This window comes from Coregonus lavaretus, assembly GCF_964263955.1.
Source record: "Coregonus lavaretus genome assembly, chromosome: 26".
Taxonomy (NCBI): domain Eukaryota; kingdom Metazoa; phylum Chordata; class Actinopteri; order Salmoniformes; family Salmonidae; genus Coregonus; species Coregonus lavaretus.
This window is the reverse complement of record NC_140013.1, coordinates 19042258-19067859: the sequence shown is the minus strand read 5'-3', so window position 1 is coordinate 19067859 and position 25602 is coordinate 19042258. Positions and strand designations below refer to the sequence as shown.

The window sequence follows — 25602 nt, the reverse complement described above, 5'->3', positions numbered from 1 at the left end:
TTGGAACTAGTTATTTTTATAATTACACATTTTGTTAGTAATGGCAGCCTGCAGTACCCGGTTGGCCTTCAACTTAAGTTAAGGCGTCCGCTTGCTTCCCATCCGAAACAGTTCGGAACAGTTTGTGCATATATTATGATGACATTTTGTGATGTTTTTGTTCGTTTTGGCCTTCGGCAAGGATTTTTGGACTGTTCGTGCACCCAAAAAATGATTGAGGCAAGCCGAAATCTATGCCCCTTCGTCAGTGATTGGTCAACAGTAAGGATTCTTCAATTAAATGTTTGTTGTCATTCAACGATAGACAACTTGTTTTCATGCACATTTTTCACTTGTGAAATACTGCACCAAACATGTTAGAATCGATGTAAAATTGCGCAACTAAGATCTCCTCTGAAAAAACATACAAATGTATGACAGATTTCTTGATTTATCTTAGATAATCTTAACGTTTTTTCCCCTATTCCCTATATAGTGCACTACTTTTGACCAGGACCCATAGGGCTCTGGTCAAAAGTAGTGCACTACATTGGCTGCCATTTGGGACGGGCCACTTTTTAGACAGCTGACGGAAGTCCATAACGCTAAACTCATCTGTAACCCTCTCACTACTTCAACCTCAGAGATTTATGACTGCAGTCATCACCTGGGAATGTTCTGTATGTCAGAGAGAGGGAGGGGGAGAAAGGGGGAGCTTTCGGTGTCTTTCTGTGCTACAGTTATTACCCTTTTACTACAAGTCTAAAGCACAGATCCAGGCACAATATCATAAAGAAGATATTATCATTCAATAAAATACTTCAGCTGTGCTTCAGTCCATGTCGATTGATGGTTGCACGTATGGGTCAACTTTATTGTTATTACGATATTGGTGAAGATAATTTATTACATAACAGTAAACGGACTGTGGTGCTCGGTGGATCATTGCTGCAGTATTTGGTTGAGCAAAGATGCTTTATAGAAAGTTATTTCCTGCTCTTCAATCTTCCCTATTTATCATTGGAAAAAGTATTGTTATTTTTCATAAAGGCATTCAACTAGCAAGCATGTAGTTTGAGATCTTGTATAGTGGTCTTAAAAATAACTGCAAACTGAGCTGTAAACATCCGTCACAGACACATCATCATGGCACAGACCAATGAGCAGACCAGTCATCTTACACACCATTAGTTATGTGCTAATAATGGGTATGATGCTCTGTTTCCCATTTCTGAAGAAGAAAAAAGTCACACTTTAATGGTTTTGATAATCACATCTACAGTAGGTATCATAGTATTCAACCCCCTTGGATCTTTTCACATTTTGTTGCGTTACAAAGTGGGGTTGAAATTGATTTAATTGTGATTTTTTTTGTCATTGATTTACACAAAAAACTCCATAATATCAAAGTGAAAATAAAATTCTACAAATGTTTACAAATTAATACAAATTGAATAACTAAAATATAGTCGTTGCATAAGTGTTTACCCACTTTGTTTAGGCAAGTTAAATTAGTTCAGGAGTCAAATGTGTCTTAACAAATCACAATAAGTAACAGACTCACTCTGTGTTAAATAATAGGGATTGACATGATTTTTTAATGACTACCCCTTCCTCTGTCCCCCATACATACAACATCTGTCAGGTCCCTCAGTCAAGTATTGAATTTCAAGCACAGATTCAACTGCAAAGACCAGGGAGCTTTTCGAAAAGCCTCATAAAGAAGGGCAGTGATTGGTAGATGGGTAACAATAACAAATCAGACATCGAACATCTCTTTAAGCATGGTGAAGTTAATAATTATGCTCTGGATGATGTATTAAACCACCCAGACACATCAAAGATACAGTCCTCCTTCTGAACTGAGCTGCAGGACAGGAAGGAAACTGCTTAGAGACGTCACCATGAGGCCATTGGTGATTTTAAAAAAGCTACAGAGTTCAATGGCTGTGATGGATCAACAACATTATAGTTACTCCACAATAATGACTTAAATGAAAAGAAGAATACAAATATACAGAACAAAAAAATTCCAAAACATGCATCCTGTATATGCAATAAGGCACTCAAATTATATTGCAAGAAAACAAGGCAAAGGAATATACTTTTTGGCCTATATGCAAAGCCTTATGTGAGGGGCAAATCCAAAATGGTCTCTTAGAAACATTCCTTGCACATCACGGGAACATTCCTATGAAAACGTTAGTAAATGACCTAATGAGACTCTTAAGGGAACGTTCTCTAAAGTTGTGGGAACATTTGTTGTTGGCTGGGTAGCCATAACCCCAAACACCTTGATAGAGCTTGAATAATTGTTTTAAGTATATAAATATTGCACAATCCAGGTGTGCAAAGCTCTTAGAGACTAACCCAAGAAGCATCACAGCTGTAATTGCTGCCAAAGGTCTTTCCAACATGTCTTGACTCGGGGGGGGGGGGGGGGGGGGCTAGTACTTATCTAATCAAGGTATATTAGTGTTTCATTTTTCATTATTCTTTAGGAAATGTTAGATTTTTTTCTCACTTTGACATTACAGAGTATTTTGTGTAGATCTTTTATGAAAAATTACAATTAAATCCAAATTGTAATCCCACTTTGTAACACAATAACATTTTATTTGAAATCCAAGGGGGGTGAATAGTTATGATACCCACTGTATAGCCAATGATGTGTGCTATTACTGGGTCTATAGCCAATGGCGTGTCTGATTACTGAGTCTATAACCAATGGTGTGTAAGATGACTGGTCTGCTCCTTGGTCTGTGCCATGATGATGTGTCTGTGAAGGATGTTTGCAGCCAGTTGGTCAGATGGTGGTGAAACTTATGTCAAATATATGGCCCTCCTAGGTTCACACGATACAATTAAAATGATGCAGACACTAAAGATGAGAACTCTCTCTCTCTCTTTTACTTAATCTCTCTGTCTCTCTAAACACAGAATGTAAGGGGGAAAAGGTGCTATGTTGATTTTGTACATTGAAATCATGTTGACTGACTGTCCTTTCCTGTGGAAAGCTCCCTACGAACTTTCATTCACATCTCCCTATACTAGACTCAGTAGTAACAGAACACAACTTTTGAACAGAACCTTTTCTTATCCCTTTAGAAGTTAACTTTGACATTTACAGAGGTGAAAGTTCAGAGGATCTGATAGGCTTGTAAACATAATGCCACATAACAGACCCTTTTATCAAAGACAATTTATATTACAATGAGAGCATACATTTTTTGTATGTGTGTGATTCCTGTATAAGTGTTTTCCCAGAGTCGATGCATTTTAACATATCACATTGTCTGTTGTATGGTGGTATTAAACATTTTGTATTTTAGATATGTACATTTACATTTTTGTCATTTAGCAGACGTTCTTATCCAGAGCGATTTACAGTTAGTGAGTGCACACATTTTCATCCTGGCCCCCCGTGGGAAACGAACCCACAACCCTGGCGTTGCAAGCGCCATGCTCTACCAACTGAGCTACAGGGGACTATAGTGCTGTAATAATGTTATATGATGTACTGTTTTATATGTTTTAAATGAAATGTAAGTGCTTTAATATGTTTGGACCCCAGAAAGAGTAGCTGCTGCATTGGCAAATACAAATACAAACAACAGTTTTCCCCTCCTCTCCGCCATGGAGACATCAGCTGAACGTCCAGGTTTGTGTCCCAAATGGCACCCTATTCCCTCCCTATATAATGTACTACTTTCAACCAGGGACCTGGTCAAAAGTAGTGCACTAAATAGGGAAAAGGGTGTCATTTGGGACAAATCCAGTATGACCTGCAGAACAGTCATTTCTAGCCTGTTCCTGCTGCTAATATCATCATCAGCTGCTGCTGCTAACATAATCATTAGCTATACAGAGCTATACATTCTGTCTGTGTGTCTGTCTGTCCTTCAACATTCTTCAGAACTGGGCTGGGTTTCCCAAAACCAATGTAGCACTAAGATAATATTTTGTCCATTTAGTTTCAATGGAATTAAGATGATCTTAGTGCTACGATGCTTTTGGGAAACTCAGCCCTGGACTATTGGTTGCGGTCCACACCCAGAGTCCAAATATATGAATCTCCATTTGGCTGAAGTACAGTGGGGAGAACAAGTATTTGATACACTGCCGATTTTGCAGGTTGTCCTACTTACAAAGCATGTAGAGGTCTGTCATTTTTACAAAAATCCAGAAAATCACATTGTATGATTTTTAAGTAATTAATTTGCATTTTATTGCATGACATAAGTATTTGATCACCTACCAACCAGTAAGAATTCCGGCTCTCACAGACCTGTTAGTTTTTCTTTAAGAAGCCCTCATGTTCTCCACTCATTACCTGTATTAACTGCACCTGTTTGAACTCGTTGCCTGTATAAAAGACACCTGTCCACACACTCAATCAAACAGACTCCAACCTCTCCACAATGGCCAAGACCAGAGAGCTGTGTAAGGACATCAGGGATAAAATTGTAGACCTGCACAAGGCCGGGATGGGCTACAGGACAATAGGCAAGCAGCTTGGTGAGAAGGCAACAACTGTTGGCGCAATTATTAGAAAATGGAAGAAGTTCAAGATGACGGTCAATCACCCTCGGTCTGGGGCTCCATGCAAGATCTCACCTTGTGGGGCATCAATGATCATGAGGAAGGTGAGGGATCAGCCCAGAACTACACGGCAGGACCTGGTCAATGACCTGAAGAGAGCTGGGACCACAGTCTCAAAGAAAACCATTAGTAACACACTACGCCGTCATGGATTAAAATCCTGCAGCGCACGCAAGGTCCCCCTGCTCAAGCCAGCGCATGTCCAGGCCCGTCTGAAGTTTGCCAATGACCATCTGGATGATCCAGAGGAGGAATGGGAGAAGCTCATGTGGTCTGATGAGACAATAATAGAGCTTTTTGGTCTAAACTCCACTCGCCATGTTTGGAGGAAGAAGAAGGATGAGTACAACCCCAAGAACACCATCCCAACCGTGAAGCATGGAGGTGGAAACATCATTCTTTGGGGATGCTTTTCTGCAAAGGGGACAGGACGACTGCACCGTATTGAGGGGAGGAAGGATGGGGCCATATATCGCGAGATCTTGGCCAACAACCTCCTTCCCTCAGTAAGAGCATTGAAGATGGGTCGTGGCTGGGTCTTCCAGCATGACAACGACCCGAAACACACAGCCAGGGCAACTAAGGAGTGGCTCCGTAAGAAGCATCTCAAGGTCCTGGAGTGGCCTAGCCAGTCTCCAGACCTGAACCCAATAGAAAATCTTTGGAGGGAGCTGAATGTCCGTATTGCCCAGCGACAGCCCCGAAACCTGAAGGATCTGGAGAAGGTCTGTATGGAGGAGTGGGCCAAAATCCCTGCTGCAGTGTGTGCAAACCTGGTCAAGACCTACAGGAAACGTATGATCTCTGTAATTGCAAACAAAGGTTTCTGTACCAAATATTAAGTTCTGCTTTTCTGATGTATTAAATACTTATGTCATGCAATAAAATGCAAATGAATTACTTAAAAATCATACAATGTGATTTTCTGGATTTTTGTTTTAGATTCCGTCTCTCACAGTTGAAGTGTACTTATGATAAAAATTACAGACCTCCACATGCTTTGTAAGTAGGAAAACCTGCAAAATCGGCAGTGTATCAAATACTTGTTCTCCCCACTGTATGTACAACCCATCAAAATGTCATAATGGGATTTAAGGTTTGAGATGAGATTTGAGGTTTGAGGAAAAAGAGCTTGGCTTGAATGTCTGACTGTGATCTGATTGTCAGGTTAAAAGGCTATGACTGCTCTGAGAAATGTTATAATAGAGATGAATGGCCATAGGTCAGCCTGATCTGATAAACGTACAGTCTGCTGGTTTACTGCTAACAGATGTGCCATAGACATATAGCAAGTAGCCTCCTGCTGCCAGCTAGCAATGTAGGCTAATCATGTTAGCTGTGGCCATAGAGTAGACTGTGGTTGAGATGGTCTATTATATATATGTTCCAAATGGCACCCTATTCCCTATGTACTGTAGTGCAATACTTTTGATCAGGGCCCATAGGGCTCTGGTCAAAAGTAGTGCACTATTTAGGGACTATGGTGCCGTTTAGGACGCAACCCAACTCAGGATTTGGCTGTGGTGGTGAGGAACAGTAGGCAGTGGCCACAGGAGAGGTAGAGGTAGAGGATGCTTGTGGTTGACATGGTCTATAACGTTGTAACAGGCATTTGGCTGTGGTTGATGAATTGATCAGGCTGGAAGAGGCTGACGATATTCTGGTCAGTAATAGCCTTGGACGCCCTTCAAGGCATCTACGGCACTGCATCGCAGTGTTAACTGTGCCACTAGAGATCCTGGTTCGAATCCAGGCTCTGTCGCAGCCGGCCGCGACCGGGAGACTCATGGGCGGCGCACAATTGGCCCAGCGTCGTCCAGGGTAGGGGAGGGAATGGCCGGCAGGGATGTAGCTCAGTTGATAGAGCATGGCGTTTGCAATGCCAGGGTTGTGGGTTTGATTCCCACGGGGGGCCAGTATTAAAAAAAATATATGTATTCACTAACTGTAAGTCGCTCTGGATAAGAGCGTCTGCTAAATGACTAAAATGTAAATGTATATGTAAAACAAGACGAGATTTGGAAAGATTACGCAGTCAGACTAGAGTAGAAACACCCCTCTGACAACATAATTGATTTATGGACAACAGCCATGTGAATCCCATCCCAGACACAGTGCTAACCAGGTCAGATCTCTGGGGATGATGTTGGGTAGTTGTAGTGGAGATTTGTTTTCCATCTAGCCTGATATAATAGTCTACACATCAGTGAAATGATTCCACCTGCTGGACTTTGGGTATCACTACAGCCCCAACCAGCCACTGCCAAGTCTAGGACCACTGCTCCTCTCCATTAGCCTGGTCAAGAAGACTGATCGTGTGAAAGAGAATGTGAGCTATTGCGAGATCAAGCTGGTTTCCTTAAGGCTACCTTTCCTGGCTTAGTTTAAGGGAAGAAGGAGAACAGACTAGGCATACATAGAAAGCTGATCTCAATTTGCTCCCTACACTTCACCTTGGCCCCCCTAACCCTTTGGTGTTTGTAGTTTTGAAGGGTCTGGAATCCGGATAGCTATAAGCAGAGGGTTACTGTCTAGTTGCCCCTGTATGTTCTAGCCTACATGTTGACATCAGTATCACCATATACAGTACCAGTCAAAGGTTTGGACACCTACTCATTCCAGGGTTTTTCTTTACTATTTTCTACATTGTAGAATAATAGTGAAGACATCAAAACTATGAAATAACACATATGGAATCATGTAGTAACAAAACAAGTGTTAAAACAAATCAAAATATATTTTATATTTGAGATTCTTCAAAGTAGCCACCCTTTGCCTTGATGACAGCTTTGCACATGTTTGGCATTCTCTCAACCAGCTTCATGAGGTAGTCACCTGGAATGAATTTAAATTAACAGGTGTGCCTTTTTAAAAGTTAATTTGTGGAATTTCTTTCCTTCTTAATGCGTTTGAGCCAATCAGTTGTGTTGTTACAAGGTAGGGGTGGTATACAGAAGATAGCCCTATTTGGTAAAAGACCAAGTCCATATTATGGCAAGAACACCTCAAATAAGCAAAGAGAAACAACAGTCCATCATTACTTTAAGACATGAAGGTCAGTCAATACGGAACATTTCAAGAACTTTGAAAGTTTCTTCAAGTGCAGTCGCAAAAACCATCAAGCACTATGATGAAACTGGCTCTCATGAGGACCGCCACAGGAAATAAAGACCCAGAGTTACCTCTGCTGCAGAGGATAAGTTCATTAGAGTTAACTGCACCTCAGATTGCAGCCCAAATAAATGCTTCACAGACACATCTCAACATCAACTGTTCAGAGGAGACTGTGTGAATCAGGCCTTCATGGTCGAATTGCTGCAAAGAAACCACTACTAAAGGACACCAATAAGAAGAAGAGACTTGCTTGGGCCAAGAAATACGAGCAATGGACATTATCCCGGTGGAAATCTGTCATTTGGTCTGATGAGTCCAAATTTGAGATTTTTGGTTCCAACCGCCTTGTCTTTGTGAGACGCAGAGTAGGTGAACGGATTATCTCCGCATGTGTGGTTCCCACCATGAAGCATGGAGGAGGAAGTGTGATAGTGTGGGGGTGCTTTGCTGGTGACACTGTCTGTGATTTATTTGGAATTCACGGCACACTTTACCAGCATGGCTACCACAGCATTCTGCAGTGATACGCCATCCCATCTGATTTGTGCTTAGTGGGACTATCATTTGTTTTTCAACAGGACAATTACCCAACACACCTCCAGGCTGTGTAAGGGCTATTTTACCAAGAAGGAGAGTAATGGAGTGCTGCATCAGATGACCTTGCCTCCACAATCACCAGACCTCAACCCAATTGAGATAATGTTGTTAATAGCTCCTGAGTAGCTCCTGAGTGGCGCAGTGGTCTAAGGCACTGCATCGCAGTGCTAACTGTGCCACTAGAGATCCTGGTTCGAATCCAGGCTCTGTCGCAGCCGGCCGCGACCGGGAGACTCATGGGCGGTGCACAATTGGTCCAGGGTAGGGGAGGGAATGGCCGGCAGGGATGTAGCTCAGTTGATAGAGCATGGCGTTTGCAACGCCAGGGTTGTGGGTTCGATTCCCATGGGGGGCCAGTATAAAATATAAAAAAAGTATTCACTAACTGTAAGTCGCTCTGGATAAGAGCGTCTGCTAAATGACTAAAATGTAAAATGTTAATTACACTTTGGATGGTGTATCAATACAGCCAATCATTATAAAGATACAGGCGTCCTTCCTAACTCAGTTAATGGAAAACCTGGTTTTGTCTGCTTTCCACCAGACACTGGGAGATGAATTCACCTTTCAGAAAGACAATAACCTAAAACACAAGGCCAAATGTATACTGGAGTTGCTTACCAAGAAGACAGTGAATGTTCCTGAATGGCCGAGTTACAGTTTGACTTAAATTTACTTGAAATTCTATGGCAAGACCTGAAAATGGTTGTCTAGCAATGATCAACAATCACTTTGACAGAGCTTGAAGAATTTTGAAAAGAATAATGGGCAAATGCTTCTCAATCTAGGTCTGGAACACTCTTAGAGACTTACCCAGAAAGGCTTACTGCTGTAATCGCTACCAAAGGTGCTTCTACAAAGTATTGACTCAGGGTTGTGAATGCTTATGTAAATGAGATATTTCTGTATTTCATTTTCAATACATTTGCAAAAATGTGTAAAACAAGTTTTCAGTTTGTCATTATGGGGTATTGTGTGTAAATGGGTGCGAAAAAATACATAGTTAATTCATTTTGAATTCAGGCTGTAACACAACAACGTGGAATAAGTCAAGGGGTATTTACTTTCTGAAGGCACTGTGTGAAATACAGAGTTGACTACTCTCCCTCTAGCGTCTGTACACGCCCCCATCCTTCAAAATATTGGTGGGGTGCGCAAGATCTGCATCCAACCGGTGCTGGTCCTCCTGTCTTTTTCCACAAGTCACATTTCTATTTTACATAAACGGATGATGTTACAGTGGACATTGCTGTTAATAATGTATCCACTGACGTAATTCGCCAACTACTGTAGCTATATGAAATAAAAAGACTAGCTATATCATGCACAATGGCCGCAACTTTATAATTTATAGACTGTACAGCACCTAAAATATGCCTGCTAGCTACATTACTCATATTCCTACTAGCAAATGAAATGTTTAGTAATCATATGGGCCTAGATAATAAACCACAAGAACATTGTTGATGTTTGAAACTTGCGTCCCTATGGGGATAGTGGTTTGGGGGACTACCTGGTCACAGAGCCCCCTCCGTTCGTCTACCCATGATGCGATGGTTGGCGCGCTGAATTGTGGGCTATTTTCTGTCCTCCCAACTCCGTTCATTCTCATCCTACTCCCCGGCTGGAAAAATGGCTGCTTCAGCGGCAGCGCAGGGCTCAAACCCCGGTCTCTGCCCCAGTTTCGCAGTGGTCTGCTCGTTCCTGGAGCGCTACGGACAAGCCCTGGACCTCCCCGAACTCACCTTTCCGCAGATGGAGAGGTATCTCCGGGACACATCGACAGGTGGGAAGGGAGAGGAAGAGGGTCTCAGCATCATCATCACTGACTTGCTGGGTAGTCAGGGGGGAGCCAGTAGAGCTAGCTAACTGGCTAGGGGGAGTTTCCACACACTGTGACATGTGCCTGGGTATAACTGGCTAATGTTACTGATTGATGTAGCTAGATAGCTAGATGAATCGTTACTTAGCTATTTGATAAATAGCTAGCTAGCCATTCCTGCTTGAATTACCAAACTAGTTAGTTAGCTACCTTCATTTTGTTAGCTAGCTATCAGGTGGACTTTTCCATCATACTTGCCTGCCCATACTAGTGCAAGAAAAGTATCAAACTCAGCCCCAGGTGTGTTTGAGTAAATACTATTTGAATACAATCGATCTCGTATTGTGGCGAATCGTGTCGTAAACAGTTGTCAAAATAGTCCGATAAAAACAGTACTTGGCTGCCTGTCAATTTTGCGCATGCGCAATGCGTGATGTAGCCGAGCTAGCCAACTTCATGCTAAACCAAGCTAACGTTAGATGTGTTGGTGGCTATCAATTCATTCAAATAAAATACCGCTGATTTCAAATTCCTCAGACTTTACACTTGCCACAGTTTCTAACTATTTAAATCCTCTTTAGAGATAATGGTAGCTGCTGGGGCTTTCTTGTCACGATTTAGCTAGTTATCTTGCTAACTGTGTGTAGCGTACCTAGGCTAGTTACAAACGTTACAGTATCTGTAGGAAAGATGTTGTTACTAGCTAGCTAGTTAGTTAACTGTCTGTAGACTGCTGTGATAACGTTGTTTGCTCTTTCCACATTTCCTCCCTTGTTCACGAAACACATCGTCGTGTTTTTTTTTATAATGCAAAAAATGACAATGCATTACAGTTGCTTTTGATCTTACCTCCACATCTTCCACTGTTAGCTATATCTTTGAGAATAATTCCAAGAAAGTGTGAATCAATGTGAATTGCACAGTCAGAATACCAGAAGGAGAATGCTATTTTTTTTTTAAAATTCCCACTGCACATTGGGTGTTGTAATACGTTTTTAGTGTTATACTAGCTGGTGTTATGACAGTGTGTTTAGTTTTATAACAAACTCATGTATTAACTCATGTATTATCTCTCTGTGTGTGTATCTCTCAGTTCCCAAGCCACTGGTGGAGCTGCATGTCAAGCTGCTGAGGAAGCTTGGCAAGTCTGTGTCTGCAGACAAGTGGGAGAGGTACCTGGCTAAGGTGAGCTGTGCTTGGTGTGTGTGTGTATGTGTGTGTATGTGTGTGTGTGTGTGTACACCTGTAATGACTGTATATTTATCATCCAGGTATGCCAGGACATCAACAGTAGCTGGGCCTGGGAGCTGGAACACAAGGGATACCAGGAGATGAGCATGGAGTGCAAAACCAGCATCCTCAAAGTAAGACACACACACACACACCTTGTGCAGACTATCATACTAATATACCAGTTTACCTCCTCTGTGATATCTACTCAATGTATGAACAGTATATTGATAATATACACTGCTTTCAGAAAGTATTTACACCCCTTGACTTTTTCCACATTTTGTTATGTTACAGCCTGAATTTAAAATGTATTACATTTAGATTTTGTGTTACTGATTTACACACAATACCCCATCATTTCAAAGTGGAATAATGTTTTTAGAAATTTTTACAAATTAATAGAAAATGGAAAGCTTAAATATCTTGAATCAATAAGTATTCAACCCCTTTGTTATGGCAAGCCTAAATAACTTCAGTAGTAAAACTTTGCTTAACAAGTCAGATAATAAGTTGCATGGACTAACTCTGTGTGCAATAATAGTGTTTAACATGATTTTTGAATGACTATCTCATCTCTGTACCCCACACATACAATTATCTGTAAGGTCCCTCAGTCGAGCAGTGAATTTCAAGTACAGATTCAACAATGAAAACTGCAATGAAGGGCACCTATTGGTAGATGGATATATTTAAATAAAAAAAAGCAGACACTGAATATCCCTTTGAGCATGGTGAAGCTATTAATTACACTCAGGATGGTGTATCAATACATCCATTTACTACAAAAATACAGGCGTTCTTCCTAACTCAGTTGACGGAGAGTAAGGAAACCGCTCAGGGATTTCACCATGAGGCCAATGGTGATTTTAAACCAGTTACAGAGTTAAATGGCTGTGATAGGAGAAAGCTGAGGATGGATCAACAGCATTGTAGTTACTCCACAATACAAACCTAAATGACATAGTGAAAAGGATGCCTGTACAGAATACAAATATTCCAAAACATGCATCCTGTTTGCAATAATACACTAAAGTAATAATAAAATAATGGTAGCAAAGAAATTAACTTTTTGTCCGGAATACAAAGCACTATGTTTGGGGCAAATCCAACACATCACTGTGTACCACTCTTCATATTTTCAAGCATGGTGGTGGCTGCATCATGTTATGGGTATGCTTGTCATCGGCAAGGACTAGGGAACTTTTTAGGATAAAAAGAAAAGGAATAGAGCTAACGTAGTCCTAGAGAAAAACTTTGTTCAGTCTGCTTTCCAACAGACACTGGGAGACAAATCCACCTTTCAGCAGGACAATAACTTAAAATGCAAGGCCAATTATAGACTGGAGTTACTTACCAAGACGACATTGAATGTTCCTGAGTGGCCTAGTTACAGTTTTGACTTAAATCGTCTTAAGAATCTATGGCAAGACTTTAAAAATGGCTGTCTAGCAATGATCAACAACCAACTTGACAGGGCTTGAAGAATTACAAAAATAGTAATGGGCAAATATTGTACAATCCAGGTTGGCAAAGCTGTTAGAGACTTACCCAGAAAGACCCACAGCTGTAATTGCTGCCGAAGGTGATTCTAAAATGTTTTTGTTTCCCATTAATTATGAGTCTTCTTTTTTTTCACTTTGAAAATAGAGTATTTTGTGTAGATCGTTGACAAAAAATGACAATGAAATCAATTTTAATCCCACTTTGTAACAAAACAAAATGTGGAAAAAGTAAAGGGGTGTGAATACTTTCTGAAGGCACTGTACTGTTTTCTTCTCTCTCTCTGTCTGACGGAAACCCCCGTCTCTCTCTAACCCCTGACCTCTAACCCTTGACCCCAGTACCTGTGTGAGATCCAGTTTGATGACAACCTGAAGTTCAAGATGTTGGTGAACGAGGAGGAGGCAGAGGCGATGAGGCTGCAGCCGTTGGGCAGAGACAGACAGGGCCTGATGTACTGGCTGCAGACTGACGCCCAGCACAACATCCGCCTGTACACAGAGGAACAGGACGACTGGGACGGATCCACCTGGAGATGTATCGTCAGGTAATAATGGATGTATGGATGGATGGATAGATAAGATATATTTTTTGCAACCCTAGTTGGAGCAGCTGAGAAGAGAGAGTATTTTCCCCCTTTTCTCTACTTTTGCATATTTTTTATACTGAATGTTATCAGATCTTCAACCTAAACCTAATAATAGATAAAGGGAACCTGAGTGAACAAATAACACAACAATTACATACCTATTTCATTAATAAAGTTATGGAACACCCAATGTCCCTGAGTGAAAACGTAATTGCCCCCTTACACTCAATAACTGGATGGCCTGACATTCTCCTGTAGAATTCTCTGATAATAGAAGGAACCATGAATTCTGCTCTGTGTCTGAGAATTCTACAGGAGAATGTCAGGCCATCCGTCTGTGAGCTGAAGCACAGCTGGGTCATGCAGTAAGACAGTGATCCAAAACACACAATCAAGTCTACATGAAAATGGTTAAAAAGCAACAAATTTGAAGTTTTGAAATTGCCTAGTCAAAGTCCAGACCTAATCCCAATTGAGATGAAACGAGCAGTTCATGCTTCAAAACCCACAAATGTCGCTGAGTTAATGCAGTTCTGCATGCTAGAGTGGGCCAAAATTCCTCCACAGCGATTTGGGAGACTGATCAACAACTACAGCAAGCATTTGGTCATTACAGCTAAAGGTGGCACAACCAGTTATTGAGTGCAATTACTTTTTCACAGAGGGGAATTGGGTATTGCATTACTTTGTTAATTAAATAAATCAAATAAGTATCCATTTTTTGGGTTATTAGTAAACTCAGGTTTATCTAATATTAGGTTTTGGTTGAAGATCTGATAACATTCCGTATCAAAAATATGCAAAACTTGAGAAAATCAGAAAGGGGGCAAATACTTTATGTTCAGAATGTTCTGTTTGTCCTCAGAACCCGGAATGACTTAGCCGATGCTTTGGACCTCCTGAAGACCCAGCTGGACTCAGAACACAAGGAGAAAGAGGAGGGAGAGACAGAGAAAGAGATGGACAGAGAGAAGAAGAGAGGGTCCAACTGTGCCAAACCTGTGGAGAGGGGGAGAAGAGACGAGGAGGGTAAGGGTTCTGTTGTTACTTGTAATATGATGGTGTAGTTAGTAGTAATATGATCATCTTGTCACTACTGATATATTATAATTATGTTATTATGAATGAATGTTGGAACCAGAGCTGCAATATAACATGTCAACATGTGTGGTGATTTTTCAAGGCGAGGCTAGAGGAGAGGTAAAGGAGGAGGAAGAGGAGGAGGCAAGACAGAAGAGGAAGGCTGAGGAAGACAAGAAGAAGAGTAAAGAGAGCGAGAAGGAGGAGGAAGAGGAGGCTAAGCGAGAGAAGAGTAGATCCTCTCCCTATCCAAAATCCACTAGTACGGACGACAACATGGTGTCTTTAGCAGAGAAGGAAAACCCAACCAAGCTTGAACCGGTAGTCTCAGTGAAGGAGGAAAACATTGCAGTTGAGATTAAGGAAGAAAGGGAGAAGAAAAAACGAGGTGAGAAAGAAGAGGGAGAGAAACAGAGCTGGAGGAAGGAGGAGAGGTCAGAAGTGATTGACAACAGAGTGAGCACCATCACCGCGCTCGTCAAAGAGGAGCCCCAAACGCTTAGCAACTCCCCTAGCAATGCTGTCTCCGTCGTCATGGCGCCCGTCTTGGCAACAATGAAACAGGAAGTTCCTCCTGTGAAGGAGGAAGCGGAGCGGGCCCTGAGGACCGACCAGCAGGCCAAGATGCCACTGAAGAAGAGAGAGCTCTTTGGCGCCAACCGTCACCATATCAACACACATCACAACAACAACAACAACAACAATGACATGCACAGTAACCAACACAACAACAACAGCCATAGCAGCAGTACTAGCAGTAGCATCATCGTCCGTAACCCTTCAGTAACACATACCAGGGAGGAGCAGCTGGGGAGGCAGTCAGCTCCACCTGGGGGCCTGGCTGTCCCACTGCCAGAGGAGCTGACCAATGGGGGGGCTCCCCTAAATGGGCTTGGAGGGCTCATAGGGGGTATAGGTCATGTGGGGGTCATCTGCAGGCCGGTCTCGCAGCAACAAGATGGCGGATCGGTCTGTACGGAGAGAACCAGACCAGGGTCAGAAGAGGGGGAGGAGAGGGCCAGAGCTCCAGACAAGGAGAGGAGCAGGCAGTCAGTCCTGGTGAGGAAGAGCCCTGGCTGGGGAGAGACTGGAGCCCCAACACCCCTGGAGCCTAGAGGACAGGAGAGACCGACAGGAGGAGAGGAGAGAGAGAGGGAAGGAGAGAGCGATAGGAAAGAGAAAGGAGAGAGATCGAGGGAGAGGTTAGGAGAGGATGGAAGAGAGAAAGCGAGGGAGAAGTTAGATGGAGACCAGTCTGGAGAGAGGGATGACAACCCGAAAGAGAAAAAGACCAACCTCCATGTGGAGAAAAGCGAGGGATGCCATGGAACAGAGGAAGAGGGGAAGAAGAAGAGTGCCTCAGGAGAGAAGGAGCAGGAGTCAGAGAGCAGCCAGACTGTAGAAGGACAGAAGGTTCAGGAGGACCAGGGAGAGGCCCTCAGCACAGACACACTAACCCATGCCGGGGTGAGGGGAGCTGGGCATGGAGCAGCAGACCGGCTGGGTCCCCTGGAGGCCTCCTCTGAGCTGCAGAAAGAAGGGATCAGGCTGAAGATAAAGATCCCTCCCAACCAGAGGAGAGAGAATGTGAGAGAGGAGAAGGGGGAGGAGCAGGGAGATGGGAGGTCTCTGCGGAGATCGGCTCGTATCTGCAGGTAAGGTCCATGATAGAATCTCTTCCCATCACAATGTCTCAATCATTATTAGCGTAACATAACTTCTTTCATCACAATAACTGAGGTGACAATTTATCATGTAGAGCTGAACAATATATACAATATTCTGCTTTAATATCACACACTCACTCATTCCCGTCGTGCCGGCTGGCGCATAGGGCAGCAACAAAGGCTCTCCACGTCTTTGGCCATCTTCTCCAACTGTGCCCCAGCTCTGCTGGAATTGTTGGAGCTGTCGCCATTGTTCTGTAATTTGATATTTAGATATTTTACTGATCAACCCTACCTACAGACCCAGCCCAAACAAGGTGGAGAGCCAAGACGCACCACCAGTAGTGAGGGAGGAAGAAGAGGAGGAGAAGACTGCTCAATGGCAAAAGAAGAGAGCAAACCCTGAGGGACAAAGCAGGACTGTAAAGGTAACTACTTTGTTTTAAAAGTTAATTTACTCATTTATAAGTGATGTAGGAATAAGGCTTTGTATGAATATCAAAATGATCATAGCCAAGAAAATGTTTGTTATCAATGTGATTGATTGTAACCGTGTGTGTGTGTGTGTGTGTGTGTGTGTGTGTGTGTGTGTGTGTGTCTACAGAGCAGACGAAGACAACGAGGCACCCGCTGGTCAAACACTCGAGCGAAGAAATGCAAACCGAATGAGGGAGGAGAGGAGGGGGAGGAGAGAGGGAGGGAGGAGGAGAGAGGGAGAGAGGGAAGTGGTTGTGACTCAGATGACTCTGGCCAATCAGAGGAGACGCCTAATGAAGATCCCTGCAGCCACTGTGGACTCCCCAACCACCCTGAACTGGTGAGAAGTGTGTGTGTGTGTGGAGGAGATTGTGTTTTTTGTTTCTTTAAGTCTCTGCATCCGTATGACTTATGAAATATTGTGTGCATTATTGTGAATCCATAAACAGTGTGTGTTAAAACTGTTTCCCTTCTGCAGATTACTATCTATTCTTGATTTCATGACTTTATTTGTACCCAGCACATGAATGTGTATACATTCCGTATGAAACCAACCTGTGTGTTTCTCTGCTGCAGATCCTGCTGTGTGATTCATGCGATAGTGGTTACCACACCGCCTGTCTCAGACCCCCTCTCATGGTCATACCTGAGGGAGAATGGTTCTGCCCGCCCTGCCAACACGTAAGTGAGAGAGAGTGTGTGTGTGTGTTTGTGCATGCGTGTATTAACACTGTCCCTGGTCTCTGTAGAAGCTGCTGTGTGAGAGACTAGAGGAGCAGCTGCAGAATCTGGATTGCGCTCTGAAGAAAAGAGACCGAGCTGAGAGGAGGTAACACACACAGCACACACACACAGTCTCACACGTCAAACACAGTCTCACTCACACATTGTCACACACACACATAACACTGAAATGGTTGTGTAATTCCTGTGTGTTTTGTCTGTAGGAGGGAGCGTCTGGTGTATGTGGGAATCAGTGTGGAGAACATCATTCCTGTAAGTACACACACACACAATTAGGCTATCAGGCAAAATGAGTCTAGAAGGCCAAATGTGCATAAAATAAATGATCATAGTCTGAATGTGTGTATGTTATGTGTTTCTAGCAGGAAGGGGAGGAAGAGGAGGAGAAACAGGCAAAGAAGAAAGATGCAAAAAAGACCAAAAACCTGGGAAGGAGATCTACCAGAACCAGGAAGTGTATCAGCTACAGGTGTGTGTGTGTGTGTTTGTGTGAGCGAGAAAGCGAAGTGACAGCACAGATCAAATAAAATAGGTAAGTCACGTTATCATGGTGACACTCCCGTCTCATAGTGTGCGTGTGTGCCAGGGCTTCAGTTAGACAGTAATTGCTTTTGGCTGAGGAAAAACAAATAAAATAAAGCTGCTAAACAAAATTGTTGCCTGCCAAATTGACCGGGAGAAAAAACAATCCCATTGCAAAATGTAGTGGAATTCATTGATGGAAATATCAGTTGATGTAAATGCATTTGACCGTCATGCTCATCGGTCTATCAATTAATTTGCTAAATTTATTGGAATTAAATTGGGGCGTGTGTATTTTCGTTAGTCGTCATGCATCGTATTTATCTTACAGCATACAGAGCCTATTTTGAGTGGAATATCACTTGTCAAAATTGTTGCTTCTGGAGTGAAACAATTCTAAATGCAATTGCGTGTTAAAAACAGTTTTGATGGCCACTATTATAAAGAGCTACTACATATTGTTTTCCTCAACTGGTAATTGAAGCAACTCCCATTCGCCATTCAAATGCATAGGCTATGGTAGGCAGGCTATCCGCGTGTCACTCACTACTTTGCAATGTGAGCTGGATGCATATACAGAGCATTTGGAAAGTATTCAGACCCCTTCCCTTTTTCCACATTTTGTTACGTTGCAGCCTTATTCTAAAATGGATGAAATCGTTTTTTCCTCATCAATCTGCACACAACACCTTATAATAACAAAGCAAAAACAGGTTTTTAGACATTTTTGCCAATTTATTAAAAATAAAAAACGGAAATATTTCATTTACATAAGTATTCAGACCCTTTGCTATGAGACTCTAAATTGAGCTCAGGTGCATCCTGTTTCCATTGATCATCCTTGAGATGTTTCTACAACTTGATTGGAGTCCACCTGTGGTAAATTCAATTGATTGGACATGATTAGGAAAGGCACCTACCTGTCTTTATAAGGTCCCACAGAGCAAAAACCAAGCCCTGAGGTCAAAGGAATTTTCCGTAGAGCTCCGAGACAGGATTGTGTCGAGGCACAGATCTGGGGAAGGGTACCAAAACAATTCTGCAGCATTGAAGGTCCCCAAGAACACAGTGGCCTCCATCATTCTTAAATGGAAGAAGTTTGGAACCACCAAGACTCTTCCTAGAGCTGGCCGCCCGGCCAAACTGAGCAATCAGGGGAGAAGGGCCTTGGTCAGGGAGGTGACCAAGAACCTGATGGTCACTCTGACAGAGCTCCAGTGTTCCTCTGTAGAGATGGGAGAACCTTCCAGAAGGACAACCATCTCTGCAGCACTCCACCAATCAGGCCTTTATGGTAGAGTGGCCAGACGGAATCCAGTCCTCAGTAAAATGCACATGACAGCCCGCTTGTAGTTTGCCAAAAGGCATCTAAAGGACTCTCAGACCATGAGAAACAAGATTCTCTGGTCTGATGAACCCAAGATTGAACTCTTTGGCTTGAATACCAAGTATCACGTCTGGAGGAAACCTGGCACCATCCCTAAGGTGAAGCATGGTGGTGGTAGCATCATGCTGTGGGGATGTTTTTCAGTGGCAGGGACTGGGACACTAGTCAGGAGGGGAAAGATGAACGGAGCAAAGTACAGAGAGGTCCTTGATGAAAACCTGCTCCAGAGCGCTCAGGACCTCAGACTGGGGCGAAGGTTCACCTTCCAAGAGGACAACGACCCTAAGCACACAGCCAAGACAATGCAGGAGTGGCTTTGGGACAAGTCTCTGAATGTCCTTGAGTGGCCCCGACAGAGCCCGGACTTGAACCCGATCGAACATCTCTGGAGAGACCTGGAAATAGCTGTCCAGCGACGCTCCCCATCCAACCTGACAGAGCTTGAGAGGATCTGCAGAAAAGAATGGGAGAAACTCCCCAAATACAGGTGTGCCAAGCTTGTATAGCGTCATACCCAAGAAGACTCAAAGCTGTAATTGCTGCCAAAGGTGCTTCAACAAAGTACTGAGTAAAGGGTCGGAAAACTTATGTAAATGTCATATTTCCGTCTGTTATTTTTTTTAAATAAATTTGCAAACATTTCTAAAAACCTGTTTTTGCTTTGTCATTATGGGGTATTGTGTGTAGATTGATGAGGAAAAAACACTATTTAATCAATTTTAGAATAAGGCTGTAGTGTAACAAAATGTGGAAAAAGTCAAGGGGTCTGAATACTTTCCGAATGCACTGTACTTAATTATTTGAAACCTGAATGTTTTACTTCATATTATGAGGCATGTCTTACCTTGCTTCAAAGTAGCCCAGGCAAAATCCGACCATAGAAAGGTGGAATTATTTTATATAGACTTCCTCATATGCCATTGAAACCAGCATTTCTCTTCTGTTCGATTGGTTTTCATATCAGGTGCGCTGTATAGAATGGTGTTGTTTTCCTGCGAATTGCATTTTGGCAAATGTTTGAAAATGACGTTTTATTGGCTGCTTCATTGAGGACAATTGGTGGACACCCTAATGGGTTACGCACCCAATGCATATGGGTCTGGTAAATTTCTCAAATGGCCGGAAAATTTAAAATCTTTCTGGTCAAGTTGTACCAATGACTGAAATATGAATGGACAAAGCCATCGATCACATGACACCATTCATTCCTATGTGAAGACTCAATAGCGCTCTAAAGCCAAATTAAGTCGGTTAAGATGGCGTCTTATGGAGACATAACAATGTCACTGGTCTGGGTATGTGTAATTTGAACTGACTTGTCCGGAAGGGCCCGTACATATCCGAACGCAACTGCTGCATGAGAGAGAGAAATTGTATAATTTATGCTGCTGCTATTGCTTTACACGAGAGTGGAGCATGGCGTGTGTAGCTTGTTGATGGCCAATCATAAGTCATCAAAGCGGCAATAAGCTACAGTCATAGAGCCTCGCTCCGTGTGTGGCCCACCCATGGCTGCACCCCTTTCCAGTCATGTGAAATCCATAGATTAGGGCCTAATGAATTTATTTCAATTGACTGATTTCCTTATATGAACTGTAGCTCAGTAAAATCGTTGAAATTGTTGCATGTTGCATTTATATTTTTGTTCAGTATAGTTTGAGCTACTCCAAGAAGTGATGTTGCAGGCTTGCTCAGTGGTGTGCCCCCTCTCATTGAGTAACTTGTTGAAGACCGACTGGGGTACTGCAGGCTGCCATTAGCAACTAAATGATCCTTCTAACTTCTTCTGGGCGCGATTTTAAAACCGTCGGTTCAAGTTCATACATCTGGTGTATTAGAAGAAATGATTGGTACCATGATTGTCTTCAAAAAATGTTTTATTTACATTTTTTTTTGGCCATTTTTCCATTCACTATAATGGGGATCCTGTTTTCTACTAACAAAGCTTGCAGTACCGCGGTCGGCCTTGAACTTCCGTGGCTTCCATGAGAGGGGGCAGTCATTCTCCCCAGCATTGTCCAGCTCCACATTTTCCTAACGTAAACCCTGGGGTGTGTGTGTGTTCCAGGTTTGATGACTTTGATGACGCCATTGATGAAGCCATCGAGGAAGACGTCAGAGATGCGGATGGAGGAGGTGAGAGATAAAGGAGAGAGAGAAAGGGAGTGAGTGTGTACACTGAGGACTGAATGGCTGTCTCAAATGGCACCGTATTCCCTATATCAGGGATCATCAACTAGATTCAGCCGCGGGCCGATTTTTAATTTTTTTCTTGAGCGGATGGTCAGGGGGCCGGAACATAATTACAAATAATTTGTAGGTTGCAAATTAACCGCAAGAAGCCCAAACAGATATAATGTTTGGCTAAAACATAATTTCAAACCTTGCTTACATTTGTATACAATCACGTGTCTCTCTATTATGCGTGGAAATAGTTGAACATATTTATTTATTATTTGCTCCAAAAACTTGGGAGGCCAAATAACGGCAGTTGGGGAACCCTGCCCTATATAGTACATTACTTTTGACCAGAGCCCTAAGGGCGCTGGTGAATAGTAGTGCACTATAAAGGGAATATGGTGTCATTTTGGATGCATCCAATATGAGGAACAAGAGGGTTTAGATGACAGAATAGGGGCCTAACTGTGTTCGTGTTGTTGTGAGTGTGTAACCCTGTGGTCCTGTGTGTAGGAGTGGGGCGGGGTAAGGACATGGCCACCATCCTATCAGAGGAGGGGAAAGAGAAACAAGGACCAACCACAGCTCTGGCCCCTCCCACCAGGAGCAGGAAGAGGCGGAGACTCAACGACCTGGAGAGCGACAGCACGGCTGCAGAGAGCGAGGAGGAGTTTCAGCTCAGTGCCAGGTGTGTTTGTGCCTGACTGGCCTTAAGGCATTCCTAGTAATTCCGTGGATATGTGTGTGGGTGGGTGCTACGCATTGGAGCTACCCCCCATATTGTGAAGGAATGTTTTGTTTGAGCACTATAAATGCAAACTTTTAACGTGTGTCTGTGTGTGTAGTACGGAGGAGGAGGAGTTTGTAGCGTCAGGTGATGAGGAAGCAGCCAGTGATGTGGACAGCTTTGCCAGCGGCCCAGGCTTTGTAAGCCAGTCCACACGGGCACAGAGACAGGCACCTAAACAGAGAACCACCAGGACCTCCAGGACCGCAGCAAAGTGCAAGAAACGCCCACGCAGACGGAGGAGAGGATGGGGGAAGGAGGAGGAGGAGAGTGAAGAGGAAGAGGAGATGGGTGAGTAAGGCTTGGAATATGAGTTGGGAAAAGATGTCACACAAACAGAAATCCAGAGGTTTGGTGCTGGAGGTTAAAGAACATGTTCAGTTGAAAGTAAAAGAAAACTCTCTCTCCCTCCCTCTCTCTCTGTCCCTCTGCTTCTCTCTTTCTCTTTCTGTCTGTAGAGACCAGTGATTTCAGTGACAGCGATGGGGACAGGAAGAGGTGTGGTTTAAGGCGGGGCCGGAAGAGGGAGGTGAACTACTGCGAGACGTCGGAATCTGAGGGTTCCCAGGCAACCACCAATAAGGACAAGGCCAAACCCTGCCGCCGTCGTCTCTCCAGCTCAAACAGCGATGGTCAGTTACTATGGTTACCATCCCTGCCCCCAATTAGGGAGGTCCATGTGGAACTTGACAGACTGTCATTTAGTGAATGTAAACAATTCATAACCAACCCGCATTCAGACACTAGCGGCAAAAAAAGCTTCTGCTTCCGCAAGTGAAAGCGTGCCGATAAAGTTCCACCACTCCCCCTCCTAAATTTAAACCAATCTAAACCGATCACTGTCCCTAAACCAACATTTTCTGGTTGGCTGGATGAAGCGGAAAACACACGTCACCAGACGCAGAGAAAATAGAGTAGTTTTCTATTTTTAACCACTTCCGCGGCAGCTTTGGCCATCGATTCCATTGTGCCAGGCAAAGGAACGTTTTTGATGCTAGTGTCTGAATGCGGGGTTAACTCCTGCTGCTGTCTGAATCCGCCACTCGCTCCCTCTATTTCAGAATCCTCCCATTCCAGAGAGTCTGAGGAGGAAGAGAAGAGAAGGAGGGGAAAGAGGCGGAGAGAAGAGGTGGAGGAGAGTAGAACAAGGGGAAAGAAGAGGGGAGGAGAGAAGATGGGCAGAGGGAAGCAGAGGGAGGTGTTGATAGAACAGCGGAGGAAACGTCTAGCTCTGCTGAAGAAATGCAGATCCTCCACTAAAGATGATGAGGATGATAATGATGAAGGGGAATCGGAGTCGTCATCCGAGGAAGATCGACCTATCCGCAAACGACTTAACCGCATCGACTCTGATGAAGAGGAGGAGAAAGAGGGAAAAAATAAGGAGGAGGATGAGGAGGAAGAAGAGGAGGAGGAGGAGGAAGAGGAGGAGAAGCTGAGAAAGCCGTCGTCAAAAGACAAGGAATCAAACAGCCCTAACGGACAGCAGGCCTCTAGAGGCTCAATGAAGCCTGGGGCTGAGAGTGCAGCCTTACCCAGGGACAGAGCAGCCAGAGCTGGGCAGAACGGGTCTAACAGCCCCCCACCTCCTGACCAGTCAGATGCATGATGACATACAGACTGTTACTTTTAGTTTTTTACTTTCTTGCCTTTCACCAACTACCTTTCTCATTACCTCATCATCCCTCCTTCCCCTCCTCCTCCCTTCCTCTAAACAGGATGAATAACTACTGGACCAAACGCACTAGCACCATCCAGCACACAGACACACAATACACAGCCAGAGAGTGAAGGACTGTCCTGACCTCCACCAGACAGACACCCGCCTTAGCTTTTCTGGACTGTACATAGATACTCTCTCTGCTCGGCTGCTGATCCTGTAAAATACTAGATGTTCCCCTCTCTCTTCTGTCTCCCTGTAAAATAGTGTTCTATATTCCATGAAGGAGAGAGCGCGAATGGACTGGAGCGCTTAATTATCCCAAAAAAGAGAGAGTTGGATGTTTTAAACCAATGGAAGAGCTGCTCCTTTTTGTTCTGCTGTGAACCAGGAAGATGACTACCAGAAAGAGATTCATACAGGTTGATTAATCTCAAATGGCACTTTGCAGATTTGACCACAGTTACAACTACAGTTCTGGATACAGTTGTAGTTATAGCTACAGTACACTGGGGGCTGGCAGATGGACACTTGCAAACGGTCTAACTAGCTATGTTCAGTAAATCAATTCACTGTTGGTTTTTATGTGTTAGTTGAAGTGTTCCTCCTCTCACTCAGTGAGGACTGAATCATTTCTCCACAGTAGTCTACTACTCTTCAGTCCAGTCTATACATTCTACATCCTACTACTATTTGAGAAGATGGGGTCATATTCATTAGTCAGAAAAAGAACTGAAACAGGGAGGGACTACCTGAACTTGCTAAATGTTTTGCTGCTGTGTGCCCTAATGAATATGGCCCCAGGTGTGAATGCTGTATCTGGCCCTCAGTCCACTGTCTGTTTTTTATCATCAGAGTTCCATCTGAACCGCTTGTAGATTCTATCATTCGAGCTCACTGTTCTTTGTTGGTTTCTCCCCACAAAAATAACAAATATTTTGAAATGTTCAGTCTGAAAAAACAAACAAGAAATCACCCTGTTATTCATCCACAGTGTATGTACAGTATGTTTATAGTTGGTGCTGTAACATAGGTGTTTTATAAGTTATTAAAAACCAATATTCAAGCATCTCACAATGCATCTTGTCTGCTTTTGAAATATTGTATTATACAAAGATGGACTACACAGTGGACCAATGCAATGGGATGACATGTTCATTGACTGACACAATTGGTGTGTTTTTGTTTGCTGTTATACCAATATAACCACAATCATTGAGTACTTCCTACGGCAAGCTGCCCCAAATGGTGGTTTTATTTGGCCCCCCAATCAGCTCCAAGTGACTTTAATTTTGGAAATCTGTTCCCAAGTATTCCCATGCATAATAGACACGTGATTGTATACAAATGTAAGCAAGGTTTGAAATTGTTTTAGTCGAATATTATATTTGTTTGGGTTTCTTGCAGTCTACAAATTATTTGTAATTATGTTCTAGTTGATGATCCCTGTCCTACAGTAATTATTTTTACGTTAAGCTTTTTAAAGATGTTTAAACATTTTAATGATAAAAACTACAGTGTGTATATATAGGCTATCAGGAGTCCAGTAGGCCTGCTGCCATCTCCTCGGCTCAACAGTAGTCTCTGTATGTGCCCCAAAATGGCACCCTATTCCCTGGTCAAAAGTAGTGCGCTATATATGGAATAGAAGTGCCTTCATCTTC

General features: G+C 43.2%; 1 protein-coding gene across 1 annotated transcript; it reads left to right on the top strand.

Moving 5' to 3' along the window:
- The first annotated feature begins 9918 nt into the window (after positions 1–9918).
- rsf1a (remodeling and spacing factor 1a) lies at positions 9919–25011 on the top strand. The gene is made up of 17 exons (XM_084142552.1): positions 9919–10078; positions 11208–11299; positions 11386–11478; positions 13189–13394; positions 14302–14465; positions 14620–16171; positions 16485–16611; positions 16788–17000; positions 17237–17341; positions 17410–17489; positions 17608–17656; positions 17767–17873; positions 21382–21449; positions 22005–22179; positions 22337–22569; positions 22737–22910; positions 23340–25011. Exons 1-17 carry the CDS (start codon positions 9925–9927, stop codon positions 23885–23887), a joined length of 4140 nt encoding a protein of 1379 aa, XP_083998678.1. The 5' UTR covers positions 9919–9924; the 3' UTR covers positions 23888–25011.
- The last annotated feature ends 591 nt before the right edge of the window (positions 25012–25602 follow it).

What these genes read in the sequence shown, in the direction of transcription:
- rsf1a (XM_084142552.1), top strand. Translation starts at nt 9,925, where the DNA reads ATGGCTGCTTCAGCGGCAGCGCAGGGCTCAAACCCCGGTCTCTGCCCC. An exon ending in ACCTGGAGATGTATCGTCAG is followed by an intron (nt 13,395 to 14,301) that starts GTAATAATGGAT and finishes GTTTGTCCTCAG; the next exon opens with AACCCGGAATGACTTAGCCG. An exon ending in CTCCAGCTCAAACAGCGATG is followed by an intron (nt 22,911 to 23,339) that starts GTCAGTTACTAT and finishes CCTCTATTTCAG; the next exon opens with AATCCTCCCATTCCAGAGAG.